Source organism: Melospiza melodia, chromosome 16 (genome assembly GCF_035770615.1).
Source record: "Melospiza melodia melodia isolate bMelMel2 chromosome 16, bMelMel2.pri, whole genome shotgun sequence".
In the NCBI taxonomy this organism is placed as follows: domain Eukaryota; kingdom Metazoa; phylum Chordata; class Aves; order Passeriformes; family Passerellidae; genus Melospiza; species Melospiza melodia.
The window spans coordinates 1,434,716-1,460,842 of record NC_086209.1 but is presented as its reverse complement, the minus strand read 5'-3'; the positions used below and the strand labels follow the sequence as shown (position 1 = coordinate 1,460,842).

Genomic DNA, 26,127 nt, shown 5'->3' with positions numbered 1-26,127 from the left:
TGCCCCCCTTTGCCTGGTCTATCAGAAGAAAGTCGGCTGCAAGTGAGGCCCGTGCAGAGCAGGAAGCCCCTGAGCCAAGCAGAGCCTGTGCCCTTGGCCTCCGCCAGGCTTCAGGTGCTCCAGCTTCTGTGGTTGAGATCCCTGGGCTGATGCTGGTGGCCAGCCTTCAACTGAACCCTGTCAGCTCCCTCCCACCCATCTGCTTTGAAGTGAACATTTCAGATCATTTATTTGGTGAGTTTTACCTGTGGCTGCATCTCCTTAGGTTCATGAGGAGCCTTCCCAGTGTGGGAGCATCTCTTTTTAAGACCTGCCTGACTGCTTTTGTACCACTTTGGGGAGTTCCTCTTGGTGGTGTGTGGGCAAAGCTTTCCTCCTAGTCCTATCATCATAACATTCCTGCTGTCCTTCCTAAGGAAACAACAAAACTACAGCACTGCCCTGAGTGCTCTCTGCTCCCACAGAGGAGAGAAAGCCAGCCAGGGACCAGCTGCCCCATGAACAGGCTGGGGGTGCTGGGACCAGACAGGGCTACCCCGACATCTGTGTTTCGGGATCACTGGGCTTGGCTGCAGAGCTCCCAGCACCAGGGTCAGGCAGGAACAGTGGAGTGTCCCTGGTTTTCCAGCTGTGCAGACACATGGGCCCTGCAGGTCTCACAGGCCACTTCCCCTCTCCCTTCCCTGAACCACAGACTCAGGCTGACATGCACAGAAATCTGCCTGGACACGAAAAAAAAAAGGCAGGAGCCAGGGAGCCTGATGCAGGTTTTTTCTGTACATCAGTGTTTTTGACACCACAGCCTGTTGCTGCATATAATAAAACAGAAATCAGAAAGAGCAACCAGAATACACACCCAAAGGCAAAAAAACCCTTGGCTTAAAGAAGGTGCTGCCGGGCCCTCGGAGGGAAGGCTGGCAGCGGGGCTCCAAGGGGGAAAACGCCTGCCCTGGCTGGGGAGAAACACAACACAAAGAAAAAACGAACCAACAAAAAAACTCACCCAAGGCTCCCGCTGCGGAGCGGGAAGAGCCAGAAATCCCCCGATTGTCCCGACCTCAGTCCTGTTAGCACCTGTACAATAAAACTGTACCGGCCCCGAGGCAGAGCAGCCCGCCCGCACCCGCGGCTGCACGGAAAGCCGCTCCCGGGACACCGGCGGGGCGCGGGCCAGGGGGGCGGCTCCTGCCGAGGGGACAGGGCCTGCGGCGGGGCACAAGCTGCCGAAGCGGGGGACGCGCTGGGGGCCGCGGGCTGCGCCTGCCCGGGCGGCACCGCCGGGCACAGGGAGCTGCAGCACGAATGAGATGGAGGAGGAGGCACGGGAGGGGATGGAGCAGTGGGGCCGGCTCCCGGCTGGGGCTGAGCGCTGGCAGCAGGAGCCAGTTACAAGGGCAAGGGAAGGGGCTGTGCCCTGGCTTGTTGGCAGGGAGGGACGGGAACCCCTGGGCTGGAGGGGGGCGGGGGACGGCCTCATCCCACAGCCTGGAGCTCACCATCACAGTGATACAGACTCAGCAAAAACAAAGAAAACATTACAAATTAAATACTAATTAAATAAATACTATGGAAGACATTGGGAGGGGGAGGGCAAACGGAGAGGCGCAGTTCCGTAGGGTCCGGCGGGGAGGGGCGGCGGCTCGCACCCCTCGCTGAGCCCCGCGCTGGGGGTTCCGTCACCCACCGGGGCTGGGTGAGGCGGCGGCGGCAGCGACCGCCACTGCTCGTGGGCGGGGGTCCTTGGGAATGCCTTGGAGGCGAGGGTCCTCCCTCCCCAGCTGGCGGAGACCCTGAGGAGAGGAGGAGCGGCTGCTCTAAGACTCGGGTCCCTGCTGCTGGCGCTGAGAGAGCTGCTTCCCCTTGGTCCTTATTATTGCCTCGTGATGCCGGGAGTGGCCTGTCCCCGTCAGCTGCTCCACGCCTGGTACTCCACCACCGAGCCCAGCAGCTGCAGCAGCTCGGGCTCGTAGTGCACCAGCTCCACAGTCTCTGCCGCGCCCGGCGCCAGCTCGGGGCTTGCTGGCACCTCCTCCTGCGCCAGCACCTGGCTGAGGGACACCTGGCGCTGGAACTCTGCCCGGGGCAGCGTGGCCACCTCGAAGTGTGGGAAGCGCGCCTGGAATATGCGGGAGGACAGCTTCAGCCGCTTGAGCACATCAGAGAACAGGAACCAGTTGCAGGGCCTGCGAGGATGGAAGAGCATGGTGGGTTATAGGAGTGGAGAGGACTGCAGGCACGGTGCCCTCCCCCCGCCTCCTGCCATGCTGGCCCTCCCCTCTGGCCCTGGCACTGTTCTCCATGTGCTGCTTCCCCTCAGGAGCCCACGGACTGGGGTTTGATCACGGCCTCACAGGTCACAGCTTTTTAAAACACTCGCAGCCAGGCAGGGACAGTGATGTGAAAAGCCCTGCCTTCAACAAGGTCCTGGCAGCTTCCCTGCCAGGAATAGGCCACATGGTCAGGAAATGGAGCTTCTGGTGTGGTTTACTGCTGGAGGGCATGCTGCATGTGTCCCTCTGCATGGACAAACACTGGCAGGCACAAAAATTTGTTGCAGAGAAGAGCGGTACTTTGGTTGCTGCCTCTTCCAAGTCACCCTTCTGCCCCAGCAATAGCCACTGTGTCACAGGGGGTGCAGGTGGGAATGGTGTTCCAGTGATGGGACTGATTTAGCCCAGATGGAAAGGAAACAATCTCAGAGCCATAAGTGTGAGCTGCTGCTGAAGGAACACGGGGCTGGAACTAGCAGGATCACAAGGATGAGAGAGGGGAGCTTCCTGACAGGCACAGCACAGAGACACTCAGGGCAGCGGTATGTGCCTGGCCATGGAGGGTGGGGGGAACCCTGATGAGCCTTCCCTACTCCCTGAGAACATTCCAGGCTGTGCCAAGCCAGGCACTGCCTCCCCAACTTCCTCAGTGCCACAGCCACACCTTCCCTCTGCTGTCCAGAGCAGCTGTGGCTGCCCCATCCCTAAAAGTGTCCAAGGCCAGCTTGGATGTGGCTTGGAGCACCCTGGTCTAATGAAAGGTGTCCCTGCCCATGGCAGGGGAGTGGAATGGGATCAGCTGTAAGGCCCTTCCCAACCCAAACCATTCTGGGATTCTGTGATGATTCTATGAAAAAAAAACCCTGAGATACACGAGCAGCTATTAACCCCACTGGAACAACCGAGCTGCTGCTGCCCGGGGCTGCAGCCACGCATGGTCCTGCCCAGGGCTCAGGGAAAGGCACTCACCCCCGCGCCACGGACACCTGGAGGTTGTAGCTGGGAAGCAGCGGCTTGTCTGAGAACTCAAACATGAAGTTATCTGCTTCTTGCTCCTCTTCCTCCTGGTCTGAGCTCCCTGGAGGGTTGAGCAGCAGGTCGCAGCCGATGCTGTCCTTCCCCTCTGCAACAGGACAGAGGTTGGCACTGCTCAGTCACACACCAGGCCCATGCTGGTACCTCCTTACCACTGCCACAACCCCACGGGCACCTTCCCAAAACATTCCTGCAGCCATGTGAGAACTGCACCCCTCCTGCTCCCCTCCAGCCCCTCGTCCCAGAGGAACATGGAGCAAGTGCTGGCTGCTCTGCAGATTGCTCACTGGCCATCCCCAGTCGTGGAAGGAAACTCAGGTGTGCTCTGGTCCCACAGGTGGGACAGTGCACAGTCTGCACCATCAGCCACCCCACTGGTGGACCCCAGACTCTCTCCAAAATGACCTTGACCCCTCTCCCATGCCAGCACAGATATCCTCAGCCTGGAAGAGCCTGGAACAGCAAAGAGGGAGGTGGATGTAGAGAGGCTTTGCATGCACAGGCCCTACCAAGGAAGGCACAGCAAGCACTCTGCTCCTCAAGAGCTTCTCCACCCAAATCCCACCCTCGGAACCTCTGGCAGGTGATCCAGGGCAGCCAGCACCCATCTTAGTGAGGACAGCAAGGCTGTGCCACCAGAGACTAATCCAACCAAGCACCAAGCATGAGGGGAAATTTAAGGTGGATATACAGAAGTTCTTCCCTGTGAGAGTGGTGAGGCCCTGGCACAGGCTGCCCAGAGAAGCTGTGGCTGCCCCTGGATCCCTGGAAGTGTCCAAGGCCAGGCTGGATGGGACTTGGAGCAACCTGGGACAGTGGAAGGTGTCCCTGTTCATGGTAGAAGAGTGGAATAAGATGGTCTTCAAGGTTCTTCCAACTCAAACCAGTGCATGATTCTATGACTTAGAGATTTTGCCTGGGTGTTCCAGGAGGCATCTGAGCTCCAGCAGGATCTGTGTCCAAAGGGGATGGAGAACAGCAGGCTGGATCCAAAACCATTTAAAAACAGGTAATTTTCCTGTTTACCAATCTGAAAAGCTCCTGTTGAAGGGAAGCTTGCTGCCTGGATTTTATTATGAAGAGGTGTGAATAGTCTTAAGTTTGAAGAGTGGTGTTGTCCCACTGAGATAATATAGGAGATCTCCAAAAACTCCCAGATTAGAGAGTTTAGATTCTACAGAGAGCAGCAAGACCCAATGTGTCCCTCAGCAAATAAACCAATCGTGCAAAAGTTCAACCCCACGCACAAGAGAAAAGGCAGAAAAGAAGAAAATCTTCTGGTGTGCCGCACGAGGAAGCTTCACACACCCAGCTGCTCACCCAGCACGAGTAGGATTCCAACTGAGGAAAACAGCAGATGACAGGGGACACTGGCTTAGGCAGGGTCTTGGGGAAAAACAGTTATTTCCTCGTGCTGCCAAGGGAAAAAAAATCCCTAAGAAACAGGGTGCTGAAATCATCCAAACTTGCTATAGAATAGGACAAAAATAAGTGATGTGATTATTGATTCAATGTTGCTGCTGGCAAAGCTCAGATGCCATCCCTGAAAAACCTCAGATATCCTGAGCAACTCAGAAAAAAATAGTTAAATGCATTTAATGTGGCAAAAATAGGGCTCACTCTCTGTCCTGAAAGCTCAGTCCTGTCTGTCTGCCCATGCAAAGGCTGGGCCAAGGACAGGAACATTCTGTACCACTGAGGGAGACAATCAGGCACAACAATGCCTGTCCCAGGTGGCGACAAGCCCCGGACTGGGACTTTGTGTCTGGAGCTCCAGCAGCACCAAGCGCAGGACACTGATGACTTTTCCACACCTCAGAGATCCCACACCCTGGCTTCCTTCATTATCCTTCTGCCCCCAGAGAGTTGCAGACCTCAAGGAAAATGTGGACAGCATTCCTGCCTCAGAATAGGAACAGCTCAAGCAGGGCTTGGGATTTCTCCTGTATCCTGAGGGATATACAGTGCTTCAGCTGCTGGAGCTGATGGAAAGGGAGATTTCAAAGGACTGATCCACGGGAGGAGGAGAGTTGTTTGCTGCCTGTGATGATTGAGAGCAGCTCCCTTATTCCAGAGAAGAACCAGGTACTTCCCTGCCCTGGGCTGTACCTGTTCCAGGTGACCCGAGGTGACTGCTGAGGTACCTGAGCCAGGAAGTGACATTGCAGGACACACAGTAAACAGGCTGCAAAGAAACCAGCCCATGTCTCAGGCCTGGGCATCCTGGTTTTTCTGTGGCTCTGGCAGTGTCCAGCAGCAGTGCCTGGCACAGCACAGGTGATGAGGGGCTGGCACCTCAGCTGCTGCTGCTGTAAACTGATCCCAGGAGGATGGGGAGGAAGGTCCCTTCCTGTGCCTGCTGGAAACAGACCTGGCAGGGTAAGGGATCACTTCCCAGCTCTGTTAGCTCCTGCCTTGCCAGACAGCCTGCCGAAGGCAACACTGGGAATGCCCCATGGATGGGGCAGCAGGAAATCTGTGATGTATCAAAAGGAGTAGTATCTTTTAAAATATTGCAAAGAACAGCTATTTTTCTTTGTAAAGGCTTGTGACAGCTTTGAGAGTGAGAAATTCTGAGGAAGGAGGCTGAGGTTTGAACTGTTCCCTTGGCAGGGCTGAGGTGCAGCAGCCTACAAACAGTGCTCTCAGGAGTGGAGAATTTCTCCTGTTCTGGAATGGAAAGACATCAGAGTCCTCCAAAGACAAGTCCTCTTCCAAGAGCACCCTCCTGAATGTATCAGATTTGTTTTTGTTTCTAGAAGGATGTTGGAATTTATGGAGGTGAACAACTACAATCAACAAGCAGTCTCTCAGCCTGAAGTGTAAATGCTCCAAGTCCTTATGGAGGGCTTGGGAGCACTGAACTTGGAAGAGGCTGGAGGGACTCCACTGTGCCACAGGTCCATGCCAGATCCAGAACATCTTCCATTGTAACCACAGTTTTGAAGAAGTGACAGTAAAGGCAGCAGTCAGCCCTTCACTGGGAAAAATGCCTGGTGTTGTAAGAACAGGACCTCCCCTGGATGAACATCTCGCCTCCAAAGCAGGGGAGAGGGATAGGCAGCTCTGGGAACCTGGAAGTTCAAGACTTCTACACCTTGAAGGAATGAGTATGTCCTTCACCTTCCTTGGTGACCGGTTAGCAGGGGAGCAACAAGGACTGCTACAAGAATGACACGCTTGGGATGGACAACCAGAGACCCTGAGGAATCAGCAGCAGCACCTGCAGCCCAGTCCCGCACTCGAAGGGATGCACATATTCAGCTTCCCAAAGAAGTCCCTCCCAGGAGCCACTCCCAGCATGTGTCACCACAGCAAGGTCTCTACCCAAAGCGTGAGTAGAGATGGATGTGGCCAAACCCGAGGTAATGACATGTTCTCCACAGCCTCACTCCTGCTCTGCTGCCACCAACCCAGCCTGCACTGCACTCACCAAGCACAGAGCTGCTGTAGAAATCCCAGGCTGTCCGAGGGTCTCCGTCGCTGCGGCCCTGCAGATCTGACAGGTAATCTAGAGAGACAAAATCCAGACAGTTAATGGCTTGAAGCATCCTCCTGGTGTGCACATCCACAGATCCAGGGGGAGCTGCTTCACCCCTGCTGCTTCTCCCACTTGGGCATTACAGCAAAAGCTGAACCACAGCTGCAGGAAGGGTGTTGCTGCTCAGGAGTGGGCATTGCCCCCAACCAGGAAATGCGAGCTGAAAAGGGAAAACAACAGACAGTGTGAAGTGGCTTGGAAAGAAGGACTTGTAGAACAGTCCTGAGCTCCAAATCACCATCCCTAAAACCTGTGTGAGTAGCTGACCCTAGAGGCGCTCACACAGCAGTGGGAAAAGAGAGTTTTGTCAACACTGGGGATTTTCTGTCTCGTCTCTGTCTGGGAGCCACCTCTGGCTGTCCCTTCCTTGCTGCTGTGGATAAGCCACAACAGTGCGTGTACACAAATGGCACCAAACGTGACCATAGGGATCCAAAACAGCCCCTGCTGCCAGCAGCAGTATTTGGGCAGGGCTCTTTTGCCATAGAAGGCAGCATTATTTGGCAACAAAAATCTGTTCCCTTAGGTTAAGCAGTGGAACTGGGGACTGTGGAACAGCATCTCCAAGCAGAGCACTGTCTTCAGTCGTGTGACCACAGCGCAGCCATCTCCTTGCATACTGAAAACTGGCTTTTATCTTATACAGGAAACACATACAATTCTATAATTCAAGTTTGGGTGGTAAAAACATGCTTCTGTGACAGGACGGAGCTAAAGACTAAGTCATTTTCTGCTCAGGCCCTTTCACACCCAGATTTGGTCCTGTATGCTGCCAGAGGGGAAGGTCTGGAGCACTGTGACATCAGGCCTGGCACCTACCACAGAGGAAGCTCTTCATCACATCGCTGGTGGCCAACTTCACTGCTGTCTGCCCAGAGTATGTGGCCAGAGTGGGATCAGCACCATAGGAAAGGAGAAGCCACATGGTTTCCAGGTTGTCATTTGCTACTGCGTCATGGATAGGCCTGCAAGGGCAGAAAGGGACCGGGATTTCGCTAAGGAAATGCTCTGGTTTGGGTTAAGATCAATTCAGTGATGACCAACCTGAAGAACCCACTGTGCTCCCTGCCCCACGCTGTGCTGGCTCACCTGGTGCCATCCTGGGCGCTGCAGTTGACGTTGGCGCCGTGCTGGAGCAGGATGTGCAGGATGTCAATCCAGCCGCGGGCACAGGCCTCGTGCAGGGCCGTGTACCCCGCGTTGTCATGGTGGTTCACGTCACTGCTCTTCTTCTGCAGGCAGTACAGCACCACGTCCTGCACAGCAAGAGCAGGCTGTGACAGCCAGCCCGGGCAGGGCAGCGGGGGCACAGGCAGGAGGGCACAGGACTCACCTTGTAGCCCAGGCGAGCTGCTCGCTGCAGCAGCGTCTCCCCTGCGTTCTTGTTCACAATCAGCCGCCGCGCTCCGGGGGGAACATTCTGGGCTGGGGGCAGCTCAGGGGAACTCCCTGGGCTGGCCCGATGGGACTTACAAAGTGTCCACAAGTCCTGGGGCTTCTTCGGAGAGCACATTTTGGGCTGGTTGCAGCAGCCTTTCCCCTAGGAAAGAAAGGAATACAACTTGGCACATGTGGCCATGACTTGTGGGAGTCCCCTTCTCCCCTCACATGTTCCCCTCATCTGTTCAAGCCATACCTTCCCCTCGTCACAGATCCCTGACAGGTGTTTGGTTTTACATTTGCGTTTTCCTGATGGTTTCTCTAGCTCTTCTTGGACAGGAGAGGTGTCGGAGTGCTCCAGGAAAAAGCCATTCCGAAAGTCCGTGTGTCCTTGAGGTTTCCGGGGTGATGGGGACAGCCTGCTCCTCAGCTGCAGCTCTGTGCCTTTGCCCTTCCCAGACTCCTTCTGCTTCCGGTGCCTGCAATCTAAAGGAGAAATGTGAACGGGGGTGCAGCTTCTGTAGGTACCACACTGAAGGTCACCCAGACCTCTGCCACCAGGCAAGACAAACTGCCCATCTCTGAGAGCTGCACAGAAATCAGAGAAGCTGTGGCTGCACCATCCCTGGAAGTGTCTAAGGCCAGGCTGGACATGGCTCAGAGCACCCTGGGATAGTGGAAGGTGTCCCTGCCCATGGCAGGGGTGGAACTGGATGAGCTTTAAGGTCTCTTCCAACCCAAACCTTTCTGGGGTTCCATGATTCTAAATCCAGCCCCAGGGCAGGGACACTGCAAGAAGGAGAAGCAGAGGAAACACACAGATTCTCCCATCTGGGATGAACTCAGCATGTACATGAGACACCCAAGGAAAGATGGGAGCAGGATTCACTGGGATATGTCTTAGAGGGGCAGGACAAGCAGGAGCTGTCTGTGAACACTCAGTGCTTACTGCCTAAACACAACAGGCGTGCTCTGCCCTCTCACATCTTCCCCTGAAGTTAAGGAGCACATTTAAGTTTTCATTAACGTGCATCCCGTTAAGAAGCACCAGGATTTCTCAAGGGAAATCCAGCCTTGTCTTCCCTGAATGGAGGAATCCTGCTCACCCAATCCTGCAGCACGAGACTCACAGGCACTCCATGAAAAGAGTAAGAGATCAGTTAAAAAGAGACAGAGGAAAGGACTTTGCACTGCATAGAGAGAACTTCAGGACTCTACTGCCACTGCAGGTGGCTCAAGGCCACAACTTCTGAATCCAAACTGCAGCAGGTCCAGCCTCTGAGGGAAGCTGGACAGACAGACAGACAGAGACTCATAAGATGTGTGGTAAAGCTGCTGGCAAACCCTCCTGAATGCCACTGCAGAGCTCCTTCCAGGCTCCCGTTCTGAACAGGAGGCATCCCGAGAGTGCCTGGGTTGCCAAGACACCAGGAAGCCAACTCGAAACTTTGTTCCTGGTCTGCCAGAGGCTCCCAGACACCGCAGGATAGTGTAACGCTGTGCTGGAGCAGATACCAGCTGCTGGGAGGACAGCAGCCACCTCTGCTCCCCACAGCATCTCACCAGCACCTGAGGAGTGCCAGTCTGAGCTCCAATGTGGCAGAAGGCAGCAGGGCCATGGCCACTTCATGCCCTCCAAGAGCACAGCCCAAGCATGCAGAAGGCTGGCACAAGTGCTGCCCATGACAGTTTGCCCCCCTGTCACCTGTGTGACTCTGGACTACGAGCCACAGGCAAGCAGCAGCACACACCGAGCACGGCTGGACAGGTGCCACAGCCCCGACTGTCCCTGCACAGGGAGAGGGGACTGCAGAGACTGCTGCCCTCAGGGATGTGCTCACCATGGATTTAGCTTTCACAGAGGGTCTGGCAGTGGCAGGGGAAGGTGCAGGAGCACAGACAGGCACAGTGTGTTCCTCCTCATGCCTACAAACCACAGAGGGGGATCCCCCATCACTGCACCCTTGCTAATCCTCTCGCCCTTGCGCTCCCTGGTGCAAGTTTGCAAGTGACCCTCGTAGATCAAGACAAAGCCAAGAGAAGCCTAGTTGGATCAGGATGGCTCCACATCCCCCTGTGTTAGCACAGATACCTGAGCATGGCTCCCAGGGACCCTGCTTGTCCAGAAATCCACTGTGCTACCTCGCCCCATCCTCATTTTCCCATGCCCTCTATCTTAAGCCAAGGGTAAGATCAGTGTCTAATTAGCCACATCAATTGCTGTTTACTGCTTTGGAATTTACTGTAAATGTTTTTGAAAGACGAGTTGGTCAATTGAAGCAGCCCATGCTACAGCCACCAGGTCATTAAAAGTGAGGAAGTTTCATCATTACAATAAAAATAATGAAAACCAAATCCCCCCAAAAATTCCACACATTAAAAAAAATCTCCTCCTGTGGTCCCCAGTTTAGTACCTGAACCCCCTTCCCAGGTTGTACCTGCTTTGGATTTCCGCCTCCGGTGTGGATATCCCACTTGCTCCTCCTCCCGCTCAGTCAGGTATTCCCCTGTCTGGTATTTCCGACTTTTCTGCCGTCTCCTTTTCTTCCTTTTGATGTGGCCATCCTCCTCCTCCTCCTCCTCCTCCTCATTGGGCTCCCACACCTGCCTGGGTGATTCTGCTCTCCAGGGCAGCTCCCGGGTCCTCCTCGTGTGACAGCTGCTCCTCTCAGACACAGACCTGTCCCTGTCCCTGCGGCTGTGGCAGCGCGATGTCCTGTGGGATTTGCGCAGCTTGCGATGTTTCAACGATGTCTCCTCCTCCTCCTCCTCCTCCTCCTCTTCCTCCTCCTCTTCTTCTTCCTGATCCTCCTCCAGCAATGGCAAAATCTCCGGACCACTCACATCACACTCTCCTGTCACACCAGCAGAAGAGCCAGCATTGCTTCCTGCAAAAAAGTGGCATTTCTAGCTGACAAAAAAGCCACGAGGATCCACAAGGCAAAGCCTCAAAGCAGGACAAAATGCACGGACAAGGTGAAGTGAGAAGGGAATGCAGGACTGTCACCGGGAGCCTGGGCACCCACTCACCCGACTGACTGCGCGTCCGGCTGCTCAGCACCACCGGAATGAAATCCCGGAAGTTGTTCTTGGGCTTCTTCTCCAAGTAGCCTGTGAGGAAAACCAAACCATGAGAAAACAGATCACAGACCTGTCATGTGGGAAGGGCAGTGCAGTGTCACCATAGCAGGGGCTGCTGTGATGGCCCAAGGCTTTAAACCAACAGAGGTTGGTTTAGACTGGACATAGGGAAGTCTCTGAAAATGAGGGTCCTAAAACACCGGCACAGGTTCTCCAGACAGGTGGGGGATGTGCCATCCCTGGAAACATCTAAGGCCAGGCTTGGCCAAGAGCAACTTGATCTAGTGGAAGGTGCCCCTGCCCCTGGCAGCAGGGTGGAAAAAGATGAGCTTTAAGGTTCCTCCCAATCTCCTCCATTCTGGGAGTCTGATCATGCTGCAGCTCTGTTTTGGATCCCAACCCAGCTCCAGAGCCCATTTGGCTTCAGGAGAACAGCAGTCTGGCCCCTAGGGCAGCCTGATGCCACAGGAACCCGCTGCCATTCCCGACAGTACCTTCCTCGTGGCTGTCTCCACGGTGAGCCGGAGATGGGCACTCTGTCTTCGCTGGCCTCCTACGCTTGCGCTTTACCCCGAGGCTGTTGTGATCCGTGATGGAACCCGGGCTGCCCCGGCCTTCCCGGCCTGCCTGCTTGCCAAGCTCATGTGGATTGTCGTGGTGTTTTTGCCACTGTGAAAGGAGGACATGAGCTGAAGCTGGAGCTTCCCATTGGCTGAACTGGAGCAGCACAGAAAGGACAAAAGTCTATCTCCACTGATTATGCTGGCGCCCTCCAGCTTTTTTGACAATCCAGATACATTTCTACCCTGGACAACCTGCAGCACAGGTACTTCCCCCACAGCCAAGCAATGCCCAGGAGCACAGGTAGAAAGCATTGTGCCCTCAACTGTCCCCCCATGAGAGCTCCCTCCTCTCCCCCAGCCCCACCTTTGCCCTGACCCAGCAGTCCCAGCCCACCCTATGCACCTTCCGGCCATGCACGCTCCGGCTTCCCGACTTGCTTGGGGACTCCTCACTGTCCTGGCCTTGGCACTTCAGTCTCTTGTGGCTCTGCCTGGTGTCCCCATCGTGCTGCCGTTTGGCCTTGCAGCGTGTGCCACCCTCCTGCTTGATCTGCCCCGTTCCTTTGAGCTTGGCCTCAGCGAAGGCCTGGGGAGCCGCCCCGGCATGCAGGCAGGTCACCGAGGGAAAGGACACATCACACTCCACTCGTTCCTTCTTGACCCTGCACAGATCCACCTGCTGCACACACGGCAGGGGCTCCGTGGCCGGTGGCTCCTGGGAGCCCTTGCAGCCCAGCTCTTTGCGCTGGCCATCCGTGGGCACCTCTGGCACCATCCGCAGGCCCTGCTGCCCAGCCGCTGGCAGGTCATGTGACAAATACGCCGCTAACACTTGGTTTTTGGGTTTTGCATCTGACTGTTTGAGGCTACAGCTCCCCTGGGGAGCCTCAGTCTGTGCGTTGCTCTCCTGACCGCAGTCAGACTCTGGCTGAGTGCACTCCTGACTCTTTGGAGCGTTGTCCAGCTTCCCCTTCCCCCCTTTCCCATCCAAAGCACTGGTATGGAAAGCTGGACCTGCTTCCGGTGGTGCTGGGTTGGTCGGCTCCTCGCAGGGCTTGGGCAAGGCCTGGCAGCTCTTGCTCTTGGCCGCAGCATCTTGTTCACCCTCCGGCAGGCTCTGGGCGGCCGCACTGGGCTCGGCGGGCTGCACGCTCGGGAATGCCGGCAGCACGCCTGCCCCGGCTGTCTTGCAGGGGCTGCTCTGGTTCAGGGGCAGCTGTCCTGCCGTGGAGATGCCAATGGAAAGCAGCGGGGTTTGATGGTATGGAGACCAGCCCAGAGGCAGAAGTTGAGGATTGGAAGGTTTTCCATTGACGGGGCATCGCGGGTACACGCTTCCCTGGACAGGATTCCAGGTGGCAATGTCCTTGGACTGACACAAAGGAGCTCCTGGAGCAGCTCTACCATGAAGAAGTTTCCTGGCAGGATCCTGCTGTCCTTCCGTGCCAACCTGGTTAGCTTTCTTCCCACAGGGAACGCCGGCACTGCGGGGCTCGCCCTGGTCAATGATGGAGATGGGCTCCTGCTTGGGCAGGTGGCGTGGGTCCCTGCTGAGGCTCACGCCCACATCCTTGCTGAGCAGCAGCGAGGCCGGCACCGGGTTGGCGACACCGACGTAAGTGCCGGGGATGGTGCTGATGAGCGTGGTGTTCTTCACCCAGGAGCCCTGCTCGCCGTTGCGCAGGAACTCAGGAAAGATGACCAAGGGTGGGGTGGTGCCGAGGCACGAGGTGACGCTGCTGCCCGTGGCCTGTGCCGCACGCTGGGACTTGGAGAGGACGGTGGTGAGCAGCGCTTTGCCGCTGGTGTGCACGGGGGTGAGGATGGGCATGGGAGGGGTCTTGCGCTGGCTGGGTGGAGGCAGTTTCTGGCGGTTGGACTTGGAGGAGAGATCAAGAGGCATCTCACTGCACTCCGGGGATGAGACCATCTCACGCTCCAGCTGGGGAGGGGACTTTAGAGGAGACAGGGAAGTGGCAGCCCCGGGCGCATGTGGCTCGGGAGCTGCCGGGGCTCTGGCCTGCACAGCTGAGCCAGAGCAGGGAGCGGCGCTCCCCCCTGTTGCTGGTGCTGGTGCTGGTGCTGCCGGCAGAGCCTGGCTGGAGGGTAGGGCCAGGCCGGTGCTGGACAGGGAAGCGCTCTCAGCAGCAGCCTGGGCACTACTTCCACCCGAAGGTGGGGGACAGCTGAGCTGATTCACTTCCACAGACACCACTTTGGCATCTGAAGCCAAGGGCCTGGTGACAGAGAAGGTGTAGGGGTAGGAACGCAGCTCTGGGGAAGCGATAATACCCGGTAGGCAACGCTCGTGCAGGTAGGAAGGCAGGACGGGGAAGGTGAGCGTGGAGGAGACCCCCAGCGTGGCTGGGAGTGTGGCCACGCTGAGCGGCTGCCCACAGCTGGGAGGGGGGATGTACACCAGTGACTGGCTCGGGCTCAGCACAGCCCCAGCCTGGAAGGACAGAGGCAGTTTTTGCATAGCAGGGGCCTGAGAGGGGGGAAAGCAAACCCTGTTCAATGTGAAGGTGGCGGGGCTGGAGGCAGAGGTGTTGCAGCTGGAGACAACCACAGACAACGTCCCTTCTGCCAGCACGCCTGGCCCTTGTGCCGCAGTGCTCGGGGGGCTTTTCTCGTGCCCAGCAGGTTCACTCTCTGGAGCCACAGAGCAGGCTGGGGCAGCATCAGCCTGCTTGTCGCTGGGAGGATCTGCTGGTGTCCAGGCAGCATCAGCACCGCTGCTCTCCTGCTCCACAGCTCTGGGGGTCGCTGGCTCCTGCCCTCTGCCATCCCCCTGACCTGCCAGAGGGCCCAGGCTGTCGTCAGTCACAGTCTTTCCCACACACTCCAGGTTTGGATTGGGATCGGGTGGCTGCTCCTCCAGTTTGGGTCCAAGCTTTTCCTCCACCTTGCCATCAGCATCCAGCCCCTGGACACTGCTGCCACCACCGCTGACTGCTGTGAGCTCCACCTGCAGCAGGAAGGGAGAAAGTGTTCCTGGGAGCTGTGCAAGTGGCACTCAGGGAAGCAGGAAGGATCTGCCCACCCTGGACCCAGAGGCAAAAGCAGCAAACAGCTTTGCCCAAAGGAGAGAAGGAGAGCACAGCTTTGCCTCACTGCATGTCTCTCAAAAAGGAGCCGATGAATCCATTAGGGAAAATGCTCCTGCTTGGCCTATTCCATCAGGGAATGGCCTTCTTGGACTCAGCTGTGCAGGCAAAGAACTCACCTCGGAAAGGCTGCTGCTGACACAAAACTCTTGAGACCCCAAGTGCTGGGAGCTGCTGGTTTTTGACTCCTCATCAGAAATGGGGGCTCTCCTAGGTGAAGAAGAAGACACAGCATTACAAAACCCCAAAATACCCTTCCGGATTCCCACCCCTCCCTGTGCCCCTGTGGGACAGTGGAGCAGCTGTACACCTTCCTTACCCATGGCCACCCAGCCTCATCATGGGCCAGCCCAGCCTTCCCCAGTGTCACAGCCTGGTGCTGCACACCTGTTCCTGTCCCCTTCATTTTCCATTCTGTCCCACCACACCTTTCCATCCTCCCCTGAGTCTCATCCTGCTTGTCTTTTCCCCAGCAGGCACCTCCTCATTCCCATTCCTTCTATTTCCTCCGTGTCCTAGGACCCCCTGCCCAGCCTAGCTGCCAGTGGGGTTCCCCATCTGGTGCCAAAGCTCTCTGGGCTCAGGAAGGCTGGATAGGAGCAGAGAGCATCCATGGCCATCCCAACATGCCATGTGTTGCTGGCCAGTGTCTGGACCCTTCATCTCTGGAATGTGATTCCTCAGTAGAGAGTCTGGACAGGACAAGGACAAGGACTGTGACCTCTTTGGGACACTCCTTCCCTGATGGTATTCACCGGACAGCCCTTCCCCGCTGATTTGCTTGGGACAAGCTGCTAGTGCAAGTACAAAACAGATCAAGTTTGGATTCTGTTGATGACATAATTTCAGACAGATTTGCTTCCTATGTCCTGGGTTTTCACAGCAATCACAGAACTGTGGGCACACGATTTGTCTTTGGACTCAGTACCCCCAGTGCTGGGGCCCTGTTACGTACCCTTAGCATCAGGACCTCATTCGGGGCTGCCTCAGCCCTGGGACTCTGCTTCATACCCCCAGTGCCAGGAACATTCTCTGTACCCGTGCAGCAGGACCCTGCTCTGTTCCTGCTCCGTATGCTCAGCCCCAGGACGCTGCTCTGTAGCCCTACTGCTGGGACCGTGCCTGGTGCTGTTCCGTGCCATCCCCACCGACCTTCCGCTCAGTGACAGCCCGCTCGGTCCCTCCGGGGCTCCTCCCGGCCGTCAGAGGCCGCGGGGCGGGGATGGCGGCCGGGGCCAAGCCTCCTCAGCCGGCGGCGGGGGTTAAGGGGACGAGAGGCCGGAGGGTCTCGGGGCTGCCGGGGCCGGAGCGAGCGGGGGTCCCGGGCTCGCCGGGGCGGGATCGGGGCCGGAGCGGGGCCGGAGCGGGCGGGGGTGCCGGGGCTGCCGGGGCCGGAGCGGGGCCGGGGCCGAGTGCCAGGGGGAGCCCGAGCGCAGCCGCCCGCGGGGCCCGCCCGGGCACGGCGCTCCCGGCGCTCCCCGGTCCGAAGCTCGCCCGCCGCTGCCCGCAGAGCCGACGGGACCCCCCTGCCCAGCTCCCCTCGGCAGCCCCGGAACAGCCCTGAGGGCGGTGCGTGGTCTCCGCCCGGCCCTGCCGGGGCTGCTCCCGGGGCAGTGCGCGGTGCCGCCCGCACAGACGGGGCCCAAGGGATGAGATGAGGATCGGGGACAAGAGAGCGCCCGGGCGCAGCCCCCCGGCCTGCCCAGCCATCTCAAAATTTGACGCCTATTGTAAGCTCGGAGCAGCGCCCAGAGGCTCGGCGGGTATCGCCATCGGAGCCCTTATCTGCGGGACACAGAGCGCCCGGCGGTGCTGCGGGCGGCAGATCGGCTCTGCCCGAGCCAGACCCGGGGCTCGGCCCTGCCCACTGCTGATGCACCGGCCTCGAGGGACGCCCGCCAAAACCCTCGGCACCCGCGGCCAGCAATGACAGCCACACGCTGCCTCTGTGCACATAAAACTTCCCTGGCTTTGGCAAATGCATGGAACAGACGCAGTGGCCCTGAGGAAGCCACAAACCTGTCGGTTCTGAGAATAAGACCCCGAGCCACGGGAATCAACAGGCGATGCAAAGCGACAGAGCTTGGCTCGATCGATCCTACGTCCCAGCCACTAATTCTCCCTAATCTCCTCTTTGGTGGCAAGTCACAACCCTCCCATCTGATCATCTGGTTGGCACAAACCCTCCTGGGTCACCAAAAGCTTTTTCCCTTCCTTGGCCATCGAGAGCACAGGTAGGGAAGCCAATAGCACATGCAGACAACTTGGTCTTGTCAGCACCAAAGCTGTGGAGGTAATGTAACCACACAGGGGCAACAGATCCTCTGCCGAGACCTCCAGCACACTCCTTGCTGGAGCAGAGGATGTGGAGACCCTCCTGGAATGCCAACAAATCCAATACATCCAACTCCTCCCTGTGGCTCATCTGCACTTTGGACCATTTTAGATCCCAGTAAAAAGGGGTTGAGTCAGCATCAGCTCCCTTCCCAGCCTCTCCAGATCCTTAAGTGGCTTCCTCGTGCCTCCTTTGCCCTGCCCGCCACCCACGCACCTCACCTCTCCTCGTTGAGGCCACACATGCGAATCCGCTCTGTGCTGGTCCAGTTGTGCACCCCGCTGTAGAGAGGTGCTGTAGAGATCATGACAGCTGCTCCTCACCCTCCAGGATCTGCTGGGGCTCCAGGGACCACTCTGCCTGCAAAAGGAAAACAGTGGGAACTCTCCCTAGGCTGATCGATTCAACCGCCCTTTGAGAAAACTCGTCCCCAGCTTTGCTGCCAGGCAGATGGGGAACAACGCCCCGGGATGCCACAGGTCTGGAAGTGGGCTAGGAGGACTTAGCAGTGCCTTTGGACAGAATCCACCATCCACTCACCCTCTCTTAAACAGTGTTATTGCCACTGGCTACCACAAGAATTTCACACAAGTGTCTTCACACACTCACAATCCTTTGAAACATTTCCCCCATTTTTTATCTCCCTCCAGAGGAACCTCCAGCACAAGAAGATGCCAAGCAGAGCTATACAAGGTGATGGTCCTTTACAGCACTGAAACTTCCAGGCTGCACAGGACTCTCCTAAAGCAGCCCATGGCAGGTCCTAGGGGCAAAGCCTCAAACAAGGAGGGTCTCTCCACAACTGAGGGCTCCTGGAGGGAGCAGAGGATTGCCAGCGGTGCTACCAAGGGTTTATCTCCTCCTTCTGTGAGGAAGGTGCTGGTTTTCTTTGGAGTTATGAGTGGAAAACCTGAGGGAATCCAGGGATTCAGGAGCATCCATGAGGCAGTGTCAGCTGGGTGGAGCTTTTCAGGGGAGAGCGTTGCAGCCAATCGTGCAGCGCTGGGTGTTGGAGCATTGAGAAGCTCTGCTGCTCCAGGGAAAAGGCAGAGGAAGAGAGGATCTCCTGTGCTAACAAGTGGACTCGGCCAAACCAAGCAGGACTGACTGCAAAAGGGAGAGAGATGCTGTCAAGGAGGTTCAGGGAATTCCTAAACCCTGAAGGTAAAGCAGGCACAGAGCCACGGCAACGCTCTCAGTGCAGCGGTGGGAGTGGGAATTAGCTGGAAGCAGCACGTGATCCCCAATCCCTGCCGGCTGTCTTTTGCCTGACAAACTCCTGGCGACACCAGCTCTGCACGGGACGAGCAGCGGTCTGTGCCATGAAAGGAGCCCCGCGGGGAGCTGGGCCGGCAGTCAGGGGCCGAGCCGCAGGGCTGAGCGGCTCCCCGAGCGCAGCTGCCGCCCGGTGTCCTCGCCGCAGCCCGAACGTGCCGGCGGGGATCCTCCGAGGAGGAAAAAGGGGCCAGGCACACGGCAGAAACGGGGGCAAGGCAGCTGGTGTGCCAAAGAGAAACCGACGGACCCATCTGCACGTACGAGGGCACAAGTGCACAAACAGCGTACGGAAATCAGAGGTCAGGGGAAGAGGGGAAACCTGCTAAAAACACACACTGTGTGTGAGAAGGGAGAAATCCTCCCGATGGGGGAGACGGGCAGACGCCAAGGCAGAGAGCAGGGTCATACCCAAAGAGACCGAGGTGGCTTGGAGCAGGAAGGGGAGGAGTCTTTCGATGCTTGGAGAGAAATGCAACATAAAGGAAATAGGGGAACAAACAATCTGCGGGGATTTCACCATCTTAGGCTAAACTGAAAGGAGGGGAGGAGGAACGTTCTGCCCCCAAGCACAGCAGCAGGACAGATATCCCAGGAAGAATCAAAAGGGACCTTCTCTGCAACGGGAGAAGGGGATGCGTGCAGCTGCACGACGTGGAGCTGGGGACAAGCAGAGATCAGGCGTGAGCCCGGAATAGGTCTGGCAAGGGAGGAGTGCTAACGGGGTGCCACGAGGAGCTGGAAGAAACGGCACGTTTGGAGTGCTCAAGTAAGAGCTGGTCAAAAGGGCCGGAACGACGGCCACAGGAGGGGAGCTGGGAGGACACAGTGACAGAGATCAACACTGTTTCGTGGATTCTTGGCCTCTATCCTCTACAGACGATATGGGACACATGCCAAAGACAGGCATTTCACAGGGAACGAAGAACAGAAAAGAAAAATAATCCAGAGATGAACTCAGAGAAGGAATAAAACAGGGGCCAAGCACCAGACGTGGGTTCAAACACAAACCAGTGGAGTAACAGCATTCTTAAAAAGGCAGACCAGGAAGTTTATGGGGAAATGCAGGGATGAGCAGCCTCCCCATGCAACACTGAACCACAGAGAGCAAGTGCAGCCTCCCTGGGTCAGAACACTCTTAGTCGAGTCGGCACAAGGAAAGCGAGCAGATCTCCCATCTACACTGGTACAGTTGGAAGCAACATTAAAGGGATGTAATTAAACTCATAGGAAACCCTTGGAGAACACAACTAGGGCATGGCTTCACATGCCTGTCTTCAAGCAGAAGAAGCTGTTGAGAAACTGTTGAAGCCCTTCTCTCCCCTCACCCCTTCAGTCATGTCACTGAAGCCCTGCAGTATCCCCGTAAACCTGACCAGGGAGTTGATCTCTGTTTAAAACACTTTTTCTTTTTTCTTTCTTTTTTTTTTTCCTGGCTGAACTGGTTTTAACCCATACCAGCTCCTAGATCAGCTTCACCAAGACGGAGAGAGGGCAGAGCCTGGCACAGACTCGACTTAATCCACAACGTCTGCCAAAGGAAGTGTATACGAAACCACAGTCTTATTTTGATTTAGCTAAATAGGTGCTCAGCCAATTCTAATTAACGCCAAAGAAAACGAGTTTAGAATGAAGTAAGAACATCGAGGCATTCTGTGTGGGGAAGTTCATATGGTATTAAAGCTCCTTCACCTCCCCAAACAAAGTGTGCCCTAAGAACTGCGAGCAAGGAAGGTGCTGAACACGCTCGCCTCCAACGGCGAACCCTCTGAGAGGTTTGCAATGAAACTACTATGGCGAATTAAAAAAGGGGATTTTGTTCATTAAGGCAATACATCTCACCGTTTCGCAAAAGGAAACGATGCTACTCTGCAAACCCGCCTCTTCCAGGCTCCAGGAAAAGCAAAGTAGATGTTTTCCTTGCAGTGAAAGTGCACTGTTACTCAGGTTAGTGATGACTTGGCTACCCATGGAAGCTCCCTTGGATTAAGTCAAGAAATTACTCTTCTGAAATATTGCTGTACAGTGATGGAAACAAGTTTCCAGAGATTAAGTTCTTCAGGAATGGACATTTTTTAACCATTATCTATTGACAAGTCCTCCTTGCAATGAAAACCCAACAGCGCCAAGACAACCATCATTTCAGGGCAGGCTGAGCAAAGGTTCCAGGACAGGCTCCCCCAGCACTCACCTACCAGCTCCCACTGCTGACAGGAATTAAGCCCATGCCATCTCCACGCTGACCCCTGTTAAACCCTGTCTGTTCCCTGGCTCTTGGGGATCCCAGCTTGAGCTGCCTGAAGTGAGGCTGCCTAATTGTTTCCTGCGGCCCCTCAAAGTCACACCTCCCACCCCAGCGTTAATGCAGCAGAGGGGTCGCAAAGTAGATTCTGAAGCCATCCCGCTGCAAGCCACCCTCTCCTCCCAGTGACAGCAATCCCTTGGCCCAATCAGGTCCCCAGCCTCAGTTTCTCAAGTGCTTGCATTGGCAAACACGCAAAGCAACTTCTCAGGCTGGCACCAACCTGCCAGTCACAGATAGCCGAGGGTTTGCTTCTCGCCGGGGAGTTTGGTGCTGTTGGTGTTTGCCCTCACAGATGTCACAACTATGCTGCCACCTGGTCTAACTCACTTTGATCAGATTACCCAGAGCCATGACCTCCTCCAGCATCCACCTTATGGCACCTGTAGTGCAGCCAGGCCTACCAGGGCGGGAAGGGGGCTTTTCCCTGCTCCTCCCAGAGACAGCCTGTGCCAATCAGTTCTCCATGGTGCAAACACATCCCTCTGCAGGACCATGCTGCCTTGATCTCCCACAAAAGGCTTTCCATGTATTTTCCTGCTCTGTGCATTTCCAAGTACTAAAACCACTTGGATTTCAAGGCACTTACCCTTCCTCTCTGCCATGCCAGCCCCAGCACATGAGCTACACACTGAGAGATGGGCAGTGTCCCGCTGCACCCTGCCTAGGCAGGTGGGAGCTGACAGCTACTGAAACACCAGCAGCCCCCCCAGCACAAGGATTCCCTCTGCCTGCTCTGGACAGGCACATCATCCCCAACACAGGTGCGAGAGCACCAAGCAAAGACCCAACAGGCAGCAACGTGCTCCACTGCTGGCAACAGGAACTCAGACAATGGCACGAGTTCACCCAGGGAGAACATCAGCCTTGCCTTTCCCTCTGCCTGAGTGGCAGCCACAGCACGACCTGACTCCAGGAATCCCAGCATGGGTCGCTTGGTGCAGCTCAGCTGCTCCAGAGCCTTTCTGGACACAGTAAATGCTGCCCAATCGGTGGTGCCTCAGTCCATGCTGGCATTGAGTGGGCCCGTGGCACAGAGGAAGGAAAAGGACTTCCCAGCCCTAGGGTGTGGAACAGAGAAAGGCTACCACATCCCTCGGCAGCAGGAGATGGGGAGGATGCTCTGGTTGCCCTCCCACAGCACCATGTGGCTCCTGTGGCCAGGGGACACTGCGGAAGGCCGGGAGCAATGCACTTTGACCCTGGAAACACACCCGCGGGAGATACCTTTGAAACATTCATTCCCAGAGCAGCAAAACCTGTCAGGAAGGGGGTTTTATCCCCTGGATGGCTACAAAATATAAAATGAGGTCAGCTGCGGGAAACTCGGGTGGGATTCAGCGCTGGGAGCACAGCTGGCCGCCGTGGCAGGAGCGGGAGCAGTGGAATGAGGGGCAATGTGCCCTGCAGCTCTCCCCGGGGTCAGCTGGGCCAGAAGGGAACGGTCTGCACAGACAGGCAGGTCTCCCTCCCTTGCCATAGTTTGTTCACTTTGGCAATTCTTCGTTGCCATTAGTAACGCAGGCAAGGAATTCTATGTGTTTTGATATGGGATGGTCTGGCGTCCATCAGAGGTGCAGAGGGCCGGAGCAAGCACTCATGCCCCCGCCACCTCGGCTCTGAGCACCACTTTGGCAAAGCCAGTGGAGTAAACTGACGGCAAAAAATTAACAATGAAATCAAAAATTAAATCAAAAAACCTATGACGGCCCTATCACAGGACTCGCAGCGGGCACGATATGCAACGAGGGAAAAATTTAAACAAGAAAACTAAATAAAAAGAGAACAGACTATCTTACGTTATATTATCACTCATGCAGAGGTCAGAAACTGTGGGAGAATGAACCAGGAATGACAAGAGTGGCACAAAATGCAGCAAGGACGGGCCAGGCCACCTCTGGGGCTGTCTGGGCAGAGCGGTGCCCGGCGAGGGCAGCCCCGAGCCGGGTTTGGTCCCCGCTGCCTGCACAGCCGCCCCGGCCGCTGCAGAGCTGAGCCAGGCTTTGCCTACACGCATTTGCTTAAGCTGATTTAAAGACACAGTAACACCACACGTAATTATAGATCCTCGGCACGATGAATTGGAAATAAAAAAGAAAAAAATCCATCCCTATTTCAGAAAAAAATAAAAGTTTGCTGCACACTGGGCAGTGCTGCGATAATTGGTCCCAGCTGCTGGACAACTGGTGTCACTAAACCCTGCCTTGTCTGCAGCAACCAGGCTGCCCTCACCAAAGCCCACAAATTTTTAAGGATTGAAAAAGAGCTATTAAGCGATGATAATATTAAAAAATGTCCCTGACAAGGTGCACATCATCCAAAACCCCAAAAGCAGAGCACAGGCTCCCATACCTGGGAGCCAGACTAGTGCTCCAGAGCCCAGAGGTCCCAAGGGCAGCTCTGAAGGCCAAACCCCGCTGGAGCCCGGGCTCTGACACCTGGAATGTGTCTCCACACCCAGGTGACAGCAATGCAGTCGGTGTCCTCGACTGGCGCCACGGAGCCTCCAGCCAGTGCTGGCACTGGGACCACCCAAACCCAAAGGGTGGCCAGGGCAATGGAAGCAGAGCGGAAAGGGAAGGGAAGGAAGGCAAGAGAAGACAGGGAAGGGAAGGCTGCTACAGACAGGGCCAAAAAGATGCAGAGGAGCTGCGAAGGGCACGGGATGCACCGGCCCTGCCCTAGCACTCATCCCCAGACTCCAGGGGATGAGGGTGCCAGAGAGCGGATGCTCTGTGACAGGAGAAACTCACTTCGTCTCTATTTCAGCCTGATGGACCTTCTCCCGGCGCTGCTCTGAACCGGCCTCACCCAGACTGGGATGAGGGGACCGATGTCGCTCGCCGAGGAGGCAGGATCCCTCCCGGTACCGGCACGCTACCGCGGGAGGGCTGGTTTCCTCCCCGGTGAGGGCGGCAGGAAGCGCCGCCTCCCTCGCCCGGTCCTGCCGCTGCCCGGCCATCACCGTGGGCACGGGCGGGGGACCGGCCGCCCCCGCCGCCCCGCCCCGGGCGTCGGGGGGCGTCGGCACGGAGCGGCACCGCCCCGGCCCCGGCCGCAGCCCGCCCCGGGTCCGGGTCCGCGCGGGTTCCCCGGCGAGCCCCCCGCCCGAGGCGCGGCACGTCCCGCTCCGAGCCCCGCGAGGCCACGGCACGGCCCACGGCCCCGCGCCGCCGCCGGGGCCCCGCGGGGCGGGCAGCCCCCCCTGCCCGGGACACGGCGGCCTCGCGGCCGCTCCGGGGGCTTCGCCCCGCACGCCGCAGCCTTGCCGGGGGCTAGGCCCCGCCGTGCTGCCCCGCGCCCGCTCCCGCAGCCCCCGGCTCAACAGTTGCCCCCGGGGCCGCTCCCCGGCGGAGCGTCCCGCAGCCCCGGCAGGCGCGGCCGGGCCCCCGCGCTGCCGCACCGGGGCAGCCCCGGACATGGAGGTGGCGGCGGCCGCGCTGCCCCCGGGGAGGGCTCTTCCGCCACCGCCCGGCACCCGGCCGGCCGGCACCCGCAGCCGAACCGGCCCCGGGCACAGCGGCGGCCGGGGCGGGCTCGGGCCACGCCGCCAAACTCCACGAGCGCCCGGCGCCGCCGTCCCACCGCCGCCCCGGGAGCGCCGCGCTGCGCGGCCGCCCCGCCCCGCCGCGGGACCCCCCGCACCGCCCCGGCAGCGGCAGGTGCCGCCGGTGCCGGAGCCGGAGCAGCCGTGCCGGGCAGGGCAGCGGCTCCGCCGCGCCGTCGCGGGGCGGGGAGCGGAGCCGCCGGCGCCGCCCGCTGCCCCCCGCCCGGCGCTGTCAGTGCCCGCCGCGCCCCCGCCGCTGTCCCGCCGCAGGACGTCGCCGGTCCCCCCAGCCCGCACACCCCCCCCCGCGCCGCCCCACCGCCGCCCCCGGGGGTGTCCCGGGACCGTTTCCATGGAGATCCCGTCCGGACGGCCGGAGGGGGGGTCGGGCCACCCGCTCCCCTCCGCTTGCCCCCGTGTGCCGTGGGTGCGGGGCGGAGCGGGCCCGGGGTGCCCGGGCAGCGGGGGCCGGGGTCCAGCGCGGGGCGGCGCGGGGCGGTGGGTACGCACCTGCTTCCCGAGGCGGGCGGGCGGCGGGGGGCGGCGGGCCGGGGCGGGCCCCTGCCCCAGGCGGCGGGTCGGACCCCGGGCGCTGCGAGCGGCGGTTCGGCGGCAGCGGCGGCGGCGGAGGAGACACTGGCAGCGGCAGCCGGAGTGTGAGGGCGAGAGCGAGCCGCGGCCGCGCGGGCTGCCGGGAGCCGTAGTCCGTCCGCCGGGGCCGGGAGCCGCCGAGCCGCCCCGCGGACTGCGGGTCCCGGCGTGCCGCGCGCCCCGGCCCGCGCGGGGGGGCCGGTCCGGAGAGGGAACGGGCGGGCGCGGGGAGGGAACGAGGGAGGGAGCGCGGGGAGGGAGGGAGGGGGCTCCGCGCCCGGCGCGGCCCCGGGAGGGGCGGGGGTCGGGAGGCCGCCGCGCCCGGGGTTCGGCGCGGCACGGAGCGGAGTGGCTCGGCACGGGGGGAGCCCAACGCACACACGCCCCGCACACACACACGCCCGCCCGACCCCGCGCCGGGGCACCGGCTCCCGCACCGGGGAGCGACGCTCGCTCCGCACCGGGGGGAGGAGAAGGATGGAGGAGGAGGCGGCAGCGGGGGCGGGCGCTCGCTCCACGCCCGGGCAGCGCCGGGCGCCCGACAGCGGGCAGAGCCGGACGGGCAGCGCACGGCGAGCGCGGCGCACGCAGCCCCGTTGCCCGCAGTCTCGATGTCCCCAGCCCTAGAGTCCTCAGTCCCGGTCCCCGACGCCCCGCTGCCCCCCGCCCCGTTACCCTCCGCCCGGTACCCCCTGCCCGGTGCCCACCGCCGGGCGCGGCCGTGGGAGGGTGGGTGTCCCCGGACGCAGCGGGGCCGGCCGGTTGAGAGAACGCGGACCCGCCTGTCCAGCCCAGGTGGGCGTGTGGCCCCCACCCCGGCGGCGCTGCCGCTGGGTGACCCCCCCGGGCCCGCTGCCCCCTCCGGCTCGATACCCCGCGGGGCGCGCAGCGCTGCGGGGCGGGGGTCGAGGCGCCTCCCCCGCGCCATGCGGGACATCGAGCGGCACGGCACGGTGCGGCGGCCGCAAGTTTGTCACCGGTCCCCGCCCGCGGCACTGGGGCCCGCAGGCCCGGAGGCCGCCGCACCCCCCGCGGTGCCCGGCCAGGCCCGCTCCGCACCGTCCCGCACCGCCCCGGCGCTGACAGCCTCGCCCGGCCCG

At 58.9% G+C, this 26,127-nt stretch overlaps 2 protein-coding genes across 2 annotated transcripts; both read right to left on the bottom strand.

The window, feature by feature from the left end:
* Nucleotides 1–764: 764 nt before the first annotated feature.
* BCORL1 (BCL6 corepressor like 1) lies at nt 765–24,988 on the bottom strand. The gene is made up of 14 exons (XM_063170230.1): nt 24,947–24,988; nt 17,534–17,672; nt 15,097–15,187; nt 12,274–14,838; nt 11,802–11,976; nt 11,257–11,337; nt 10,665–11,114; nt 8,483–8,712; nt 8,180–8,386; nt 7,936–8,102; nt 7,666–7,811; nt 6,739–6,816; nt 3,240–3,393; nt 765–2,183 (listed from the first exon to the last, which is right to left on the bottom strand). Exons 2-14 carry the CDS (start codon nt 17,617–17,619, stop codon nt 1,907–1,909), a joined length of 4,707 nt encoding a protein of 1,568 aa, XP_063026300.1. The 5' UTR covers nt 17,620–17,672; nt 24,947–24,988; the 3' UTR covers nt 765–1,906.
* Nucleotides 23,639–25,955, bottom strand: LOC134425874 (collagen alpha-1(I) chain-like). The gene is made up of 2 exons (XM_063170891.1): nt 24,947–25,955; nt 23,639–24,843 (listed from the first exon to the last, which is right to left on the bottom strand). Exons 1-2 carry the CDS (start codon nt 25,953–25,955, stop codon nt 23,639–23,641), a joined length of 2,214 nt encoding a protein of 737 aa, XP_063026961.1.
* Nucleotides 25,956–26,127: the final 172 nt, after the last annotated feature.

Coding starts and splice junctions, on each gene's coding strand:
- LOC134425874 (XM_063170891.1), bottom strand. CDS start 25,955: ATGGCGCGGGGGAGGCGCCTCGACCCCCGCCCCGCAGCGCTGCGCGCC. Junction 24,844..24,946: donor CCGCCCGCCTCGGGAAGCAG/GTGCGTACCCAC, acceptor CACGGGGGCAAG/CGGAGGGGAGCGGGTGGCCC.
- BCORL1 (XM_063170230.1), bottom strand. CDS start 17,619: ATGATCTCTACAGCACCTCTCTACAGCGGGGTGCACAACTGGACCAGC. Junction 14,839..15,096: donor TCAGCAGCAGCCTTTCCGAG/GTGAGTTCTTTG, acceptor TTCCTGCTGCAG/GTGGAGCTCACAGCAGTCAG. Junction 6,817..7,665: donor GATGAAGAGCTTCCTCTGTG/GTAGGTGCCAGG, acceptor TTGTCTCTCTAG/ATTACCTGTCAGATCTGCAG.